The sequence below is a fragment of the Sinocyclocheilus anshuiensis genome, unplaced genomic scaffold (assembly GCF_001515605.1).
Source record: "Sinocyclocheilus anshuiensis isolate Anshui unplaced genomic scaffold, SAMN03320099.WGS_v1.1 scaffold861, whole genome shotgun sequence".
Taxonomy (NCBI): domain Eukaryota; kingdom Metazoa; phylum Chordata; class Actinopteri; order Cypriniformes; family Cyprinidae; genus Sinocyclocheilus; species Sinocyclocheilus anshuiensis.
The window spans coordinates 1328106-1336003 of NW_015554217.1; the positions used below are offsets into that span (position 1 = coordinate 1328106).

General features: G+C 40.9%; 1 protein-coding gene across 1 annotated transcript; it reads left to right on the top strand.

The window, feature by feature from the left end:
• The first annotated feature begins 2317 nt into the window (after window positions 1-2317).
• Window positions 2318-7545, top strand: LOC107671101 (leucine-rich repeat transmembrane protein FLRT2-like). The gene is made up of 2 exons (XM_016463948.1): window positions 2318-2584; window positions 5110-7545. Exon 2 carries the CDS (start codon window positions 5554-5556, stop codon window positions 7543-7545), a length of 1992 nt encoding a protein of 663 aa, XP_016319434.1. The 5' UTR covers window positions 2318-2584; window positions 5110-5553.
• The last annotated feature ends 353 nt before the right edge of the window (window positions 7546-7898 follow it).

Below are 7898 nucleotides of genomic sequence, written 5' to 3' on the forward strand. Positions count from 1 at the left end.
ATTGTTCAACTAAATTTAAGAAAACTGTTTTTGGACAATCAGCTTTTTCAGTTAGAGCAGCAGAAAGATGGAATTTAATACCTGTTAATATTAGAGAGTGTACAACATTTAGTATTTTTAAAACTACGCTTAAAGTATGGCTTAAGGAAAATCAAATATGTGATCATTGACTTGGTTTTGTAATTTAATGGAGTATGATGTGATATTGTATATTGTATATTGTATGTGTTGTGTGTACTGTATTGTGTGTGACTTAATATTGTAATTTTGTAACAACATCCTGCCCAGGGACTGCAGATGCAAATTAGCTTTATAGCTAACTCTGGAACAACACTGTTGTTGTGCGTTGTCCCTGTACAAATAAATCGAATAAATAAATAAATAAAATAAAAAAACATAAGAAAACATACAACATAAGGTTATCTCCGAAAATGTTTTTATTTTTTTTTGGTCCTGCATTTCACAGCTAATTCTTTTGTGTGAATTGGAATGTGTGCAAAGGATTGTGGGTGATTGGAGGACACAAAGGAAACACTCGATGCATACTTCAAAATAGGCCGAATGAAGGATGTGAAACGAAGGCTGACTTCCAAGGATCCTTTAAATTGAGATGGTCTTCAACAGCTCTTGACATGGCAGCCAAGCTATGCAGCCTTAGAACTAGGATGAAGCTTTCCTATTAAGAAGCACCCATCCATTTCCAGATCAAAGCATTCTATATTCCCTCGGCTCCACTCCAGCTTTTCCACCTTCTACTCCCATGCTCACTGGTGAGAGAAACCAACCAGTTTGAAAACTAATGTATTTTAAGAAGTAGCGATTTTGTATCAATTCTTACAACGTGATTTGTACAAAAACGTACGATTTCTTGAAAAACATAGAAATTAGATTGTACAGATTCATATGAGCAACCAAATAAGCCAGAATTTAAAATAGTTACAAATTGCAGAGAGACTATATTGGAGAAACACAAATTTGAATAATAAAGGGCCTGTATAATACCACAAACAATCAAGGAGAGATAGAAAACGACGACACTCTAACGTTCAAAAACAAGCAAAACAAAATTGGTAAAAATAAAAATCACACATCTGCATGTTCATTCTATATTTATTATGCCATATAAGAAATCTATAAGTAGAAAATAGGGCTGCATGATTGACAAAATAATACATTATTTCATAATTTAATTAATAAAGAAATATATAAATGGCCGTTACTGATCGTGCTTCTACTAATTATGCCGAGTTCACACTGCACGATTTTAGCCCGATTTTTCACTCGCCAACAGGTTTTGCGAAATTGCCGACAAATGCCCGAAATCGGAGGCAAATCGGTGCTCGTTCACGCGAGTGACAATCATGCAGTGGGAATTATCAAAGACGCGATCTGAGGGAATCGCCAGTTTCTGACTGAAAAGCACATCGGCGATGACCTACAGCCAATGAGAGACCAAGATACAGAGGGTTTTGTAGCGAAACCCTGGCAACCCTGCACCAAACAGAGCTGTCGGCGATTCTTCCTATTGTAAAGTCATGCAGTGTGTAACCTCCTGTCGTCGTTCCATCGTGCAGTGTGAACTCGGCATAACTGCCTGTCGTTGTTCCATTGTGCAGTGTGAACACAGCAACAACTGAATGCTACCCCAGATAGTCGTTCAGTGTGAAACCAACAGTGATGCGACATCTTTGAAAATCGTGCAGTGTGAACTCGGCATTAGACTTGTCAGCCGCTGCAACTCGCCTCCGATTGGCTGTTGCAGTTGCATTGCTCAACGGATTCCTCCACACTGTGTGGATAGAAAACTATGCAAGTAGATTTTAACGGAATAATGTAACTTTTTATAACCACACAACTGATTATCGGTCGATTAATTGTGCAGCACTAGGGAATTTCATACATGTTTAAATACAATAAATGAAATACAAAAACTAAAATGCATTGAAAGCACAACAGAAAATAAAAGGGCAGTATGTGTGGGTGACAGAGAGAGAGAGAGAGAGAGAGAGAGAGAGAGAGAGAGAGAGAGAGAGAGAGAGAGAGAGAGAGAGAGAGAGAGAGAGAGAGAGAGCAAGCTATCAAATGAATTCATTACTGCAATTCCTCCCATAGGTTCCAAAGAGAAACGGAGCTCAGTGCATTTGGAATAAACAATAAGATGAAACCAATTATGGTAGAGGAATCGGACCTCAATCAAGAAGAAGTGTAACATCTTTGGTTGTGAGACAAGTGAGAGGAGTGTGTATGTGAGTGTGAGAGAGAGGGAGAGAGTGGGGAGTCCAGCGCGCTCCGGGCATTTTGGTGAGGGAAGCGCGGAACTCGGGAGAGCATCAGCGGGATTGAAGCAGCGGCTCTCGGGCGCATCATGTTGCGCAGACACTTGAAATCTTCCCCACGATCAACCGCTGGACAAAATGATGCCTTTAAAACATCCGGACTAAAGGATCGTCGGGCTGACTCTGTTAGTGGTCTGGAATTATCTTTTTGTTTGTCTGGGGGATATTTATTTTGAGAACTCACACAGGAGAAGAGACTAAACGAATTTAAAATGCTGCCTAGATGGGTCGAAGCCTCTTCAGAAAAGGTGAGGACTGAAAGAATAAAGGAAAAAAAAACACGTTTAGACAGTAAAGACACTCGGAACTGTTTGTTTCCAAATTAATTTCCAGATTCAATTAATTGCGCTCTTGCGAGAAACTTATTGTATAACAGCCATTGTATCTGCCATTCCTAAAATACATTTAAAAATGATCTTATAAGTAGGTTAAAAACAACAATAACACACACACACACACCAAGGAAATTGTGGTTGCCTTAAATTCGCTGAATATTTTAGGTATACGGGATGGTATTTGGTGCCTTATATTTTTGCGGTTTTTGACTGTATTGTATGCCATTTACTCTTTTAATACTAATATATCAGTCTACATTGACTACTAAAATCTGCTGTACTGAGCACACCAATAAAAAGGTGGGAAAATAGAAAGCCACATGATAATTTATAGTTCAACAAAATTGGCCTCAATATAAACCGTGTCTAATAAACATGCATAGACAGTGCTCAGCCTCAGTGTAACATACCCCAGAGTGCACATATTCATATTCATACTTTTCACTTCCAAAAACAAAACAAAACAATTTTTACAGTAAAATGACATATTTTTTCATAAATCTAATATAATTGTTAACGTATAGGGTACCTTACGTTTAACCAGTGTGCGGGTTTTTAATGTAGTATAAATAAATAAATACTACAATAGTTTTATAGAGTGGTCAAACACAAATTATCTCACAAATAGGAAAAGAAAGGGGTAAAACAGAACATTTCAGAAGTGTGTTTATAGCAGTGAGATGTCAAGCACTTCCATGTGTGATTTTCGATGTGTGCATAACCACTCCACTGCTCAAATCAGCTGTATGCTCTCTGCACTTGAGCCGTTTTCTAAAAGAAATGCAATGAACAACACCTGAACACCATTGTATAATGACAGCTGAACTCCTGGATCAATGTAGCCAACTAATAAGTAAAGGCTGGAGTGAAAAAACGGCCTTCTCTACTATACTGGACCTTAGTTTGTTCAATCCCAATATACAATAACATAAGAAAGAAAAAAAATCCTGCAAGATCATTTTTCCTCTGCTAAGATATTCAGCAACAGACTATAAAACCACTATTTTCTTACAAAGGAATACACACTTTGAGAATAGAATAGAATATAATTTTTATATCCATACAGCAAGGCCAGTGGAAATTGCACAGTAGGTACAGCTATGCAATGTACACGAGACAGTGTAGACAATACAATATACACTAAACAATATAGTGCAAAAGCAGTAAAGAACAATACTACAAAATACAGTAAACAAACGGCAGACAGTTAATAGATGATGAGGAATAGGCGAGGCCATGTGAGGCCTTGATGAAGACTGGAATATTAAGATGCAAAGATGATATTCAAAATGGCTACAACAAAATTAATTTGTGAAATCTGCACATCCAATATTCAGGCCATCAGGCTGACATTCATTACATCTTGTAACCTGACATGATTACATAACTTGCAACCTTTATTCTCTACCATGTAAAATGTCCAATTATCCAACCCTTAATTGATCTGGCTAAAGTCTGTGCATGAAGGAGACAGCTGCTAAAATGGCAGATGCATCTCATGAGAGGATTCAGAGAGATGCCCGTGTCTTATTGACTATCATATGTTCTGTATCATGGACAGGGCTGTGTTTCTTTCCCGTTCAAACTCATGCACTCCACACTGATTTAATACAGCAGTTCTCACTGTTCCCAGGTTCAGAATCATTATTACTGAGAGGAGAACTCTGTGCCAGAGCATTGGAGAACAGACCTGTCCATCATCGTGGCATTTGACAGATTAAACACCTCAGTGCCCTTTACAAGTCTGAGAGCGCAGAGATGCTGATGTCACCAATCACCACTCTCTCCTCACGGAGAGCAAGTGTGGAGCAGTGTCCTGCTTTATTGCTTGCTGCTCTTTCTTTCTTTCTTTTTTCTATTTATTTCTCTTTTTCTTAATATGTAAAATATTAAAATCCATTTTATGAAAACAGTCAGATCAAATCTAAATTATGATTGAATGAGCCATTTACACATTCAATATTATTATTCATGCAGTAAGTTGCCATGTTACTTGGCAACTGTAAACAGCCTACAGTGAAGATAATGCACTATATTAGATACTTAGAAGCAGAATAGTTCTCCTAGTAGAATAACTCTTTATTGAACAACAAAGATTTAAACAATGTCTTTCATCATAGTGCTGTTGCAATAATTCACTTGAATCTGTTACAGTAATTGTGCCTCAAGTAAGGGGGTTGGGTATGGTAAAAGTACTGTAAATTCAAGTGGATTATTACTGCTTTTGTATCAGTTAATGCGAAGGACCGCTATAGTAAACTGATTTCACTTGGCTGATATTAAAACCGCATATTGTTATGATATACAGACACGTTTTTTTCTGTAAAAAAAAAAAAATAAAAAAAAAAATATATATATATATATATATAAACATCCAGATACTAAAAGTTTTGACATTGAAATAACATCTCATCTATTTTTATCTTCTGTTTACATAGGTAAGTGGCTCAAAATGCTACTTGTGAGGAAGGTCGTGTCTTACGAGAATCGTCCAGCTGTGACGAGAGAGGAGGTCATCTTCGATGAGTCCTCCATACTTGCTGCTCTGGCACCTCACACTTTGAAATCGTCCCTCCCTAAACTCAGAGTGACAATGTGATGAGCTCTGCTATCATTTCCAGCCCAAGCATGGACGGAGGGATGAGAGGGAGTCGCAAAAGTTAATGAAACTATTGCTCTTGTGTTGGGGAGCTTAGGACAGGCAATTACAGGAGGATTACCCAGCAACTTCAACATCGCATACTCTCCACCGAGGCGAGCTTCAAGATCTGCTAAGAACTCCAGAGTGGTGGATTTTATTCTATTTTTTTTTTTCACCCTTTTTAATTACCTGCACTGTTGTTGTTGTTGTTGTTGTCAAAAAGTTTGCAAAGTTTTACAAAATGGAGGTACAGATCCGAATGTGGAATAAAGACCTGCCTACTTTGATCAGCCCATGGATACCGATACTTCTTGGTCTTCACATGCATTTCTCCTGGGCCACAACCTGTCCGGAGGAGTGCCGCTGTGACAGGACCTTTGTTTACTGTAATGAGAGGAGTCTAACGTCAGTGCCTCTGGGGCTAGGAGAGGGTTATAAGACCCTCTACCTCCACAACAATCAAATCAACAATGCTGGATTTCCTCTGGAAATGCACAACGTTGCCTCTGTGGAGACGGTGTATCTCTATGGCAACCAGCTTGATGAATTCCCTGTCAATCTTCCCAAAAATGTGCGGGTGCTCCACCTGCAGGAGAATAACATTCAGATGGTGTCCCGGGCCGCCCTCGCGCAGCTGCTACGCCTGGAGGAGCTCTATCTCGATGACAACTCCATCTCCACTGTAGGTGTTGAGGAGGGGGCCTTCAGGGAGGCCATCAGTCTCAAGACCCTTTTCCTTACCAAGAACCACCTGAGCAGCGTCCCCATCGGGCTCCCCGAGGAGCTGAGAGAGCTGCGGCTGGACGAGAACCGCATTGCACTTATAGCCGAGGATGCATTCGAGAACGTGACGGGCCTCGAGCTCCTCCTCCTGGACGGGAACTTGCTCATGGATGAGGGCATTTCCCCCGGGGCTCTCCAGACCCTTGTTAATCTCAAAACATTGTCATTGGCACGTAACTCCCTCACTGTTCCTCCTCCTAATCTGCCAGCCGAGTTTCTAGTCAAGCTCAACTTGCAGGATAATCAGATGAATGAGATTCCTTTGACAGCCTTTCGCGGCCTCCATCGCTTGGAGAGACTGGATATTTCAAACAACCAGCTGCAGTCTCTCACACAGGGGGTCTTTGACGGCCTCCATGGTCTGAGACAGCTCACTGTTCGAAACAACCTTTGGCTCTGTGACTGCAACATTAAATGGGTCATATTGTGGTTAAAGTCCCTGCCAGCTACCCTCAATGTCCGTGGCTTCATGTGCCAGAAACCAGAGAGGGTACGTGGCATGGTAATCAGAGAGCTAACCCTGGAGCTCATCCAGTGTCCTAACAGCACCGCCACAGTCTCACAGCCCACACTGCTCTCTTCCTCCACTGCTGAGTCAGCCACTCAAACGGTTTTCACACCCGCACACTCCCAGCCAACACCTAACCCTCCACGTCTCACGCTTCCATCGCCGACTTCAAGCAAAGATGGGGAGCAGAGGACAAACGACCCAGTCGGCCCGATGCAGGAATCACTGCGAGTTTCCTTTGCGGTGCTAAACGGTTCGTGCATTCAGGTAAGATGGGTATCGACGTTCACCGTCACGGCCTATAAGGTGACCTGGGTCAAGCAGGGTCACAGTTTGATAACTGGCCCCATGCAGGAGTCGCTAGTGCAGGGTGAACGTGAGGGAATCATACTGACAAACCTGGAGCCCAAGTCCACTTATCGTATTTGCGTGGATCCGCTGGATGCGTTCAATCATGACCACCCGGGAGACGATACAATTTGCTCAGAGGTGACGACAAAGTCTGCTTCCTTTCACTCCGGTGATAATGCCACTGGGCCCGAGCAAACGACCCAGCAGGACCCCAGCTCGCCTTTCCTACTGGCTGGCCTGATTGGCGGGGCGGTGCTTGTGGTCCTGGTAGTCCTGTTGAGCATATTCTGCTGGCACATGCACAAGAAGGGAAGGTCAGATTCATCAAAATGGAAATACAGTCGGGGCAAAAGAAAAGATGACTATTGTGAAGCAGGAACTAAAAAGGATAACTCTATTCTGGAAATGACTGAAACTAGTTTTCAAATAGTTACTTTGAATAACGAACAGCTGCTCAAGGGGGACTTTTGCATTCAACCGATTTACACCCCTAATGGGGGTGTTGGATTCAGTGACTCTCAAAGGAGAAACAATACCACAGCGTACTGCAAAAACAGTGTTCCAGAGACTGATACATGCCATAAATTATGATTTTAAACTGATAATGTCCTTTGTATTTAGATCTGACTCTTAAACACACTGTATTTCAAAAGACAGACTGTACAATATGTAATTTATATTCTGAACAATATCGCCTTCCTTTTTTATCGCTTAGTAAAACTAAAATGATTTATTTAGTTTCTATGTTTTATTACTACAATCCAAGCTCATGAAGATATAGTAAGTGGATCTTAGCAATCAACAATCTTTAAACACAAATCAATGTCAAGTGCCCCCGTTTTTTATTTTTTTTTTTTTACAATATATATTTGTGCGTTAAAAGTAGGAAGTGAAGTGAATGGAAAGACTGTGTGTCTGTTTAAAGAGGAGTGAGGAAGAGCGAG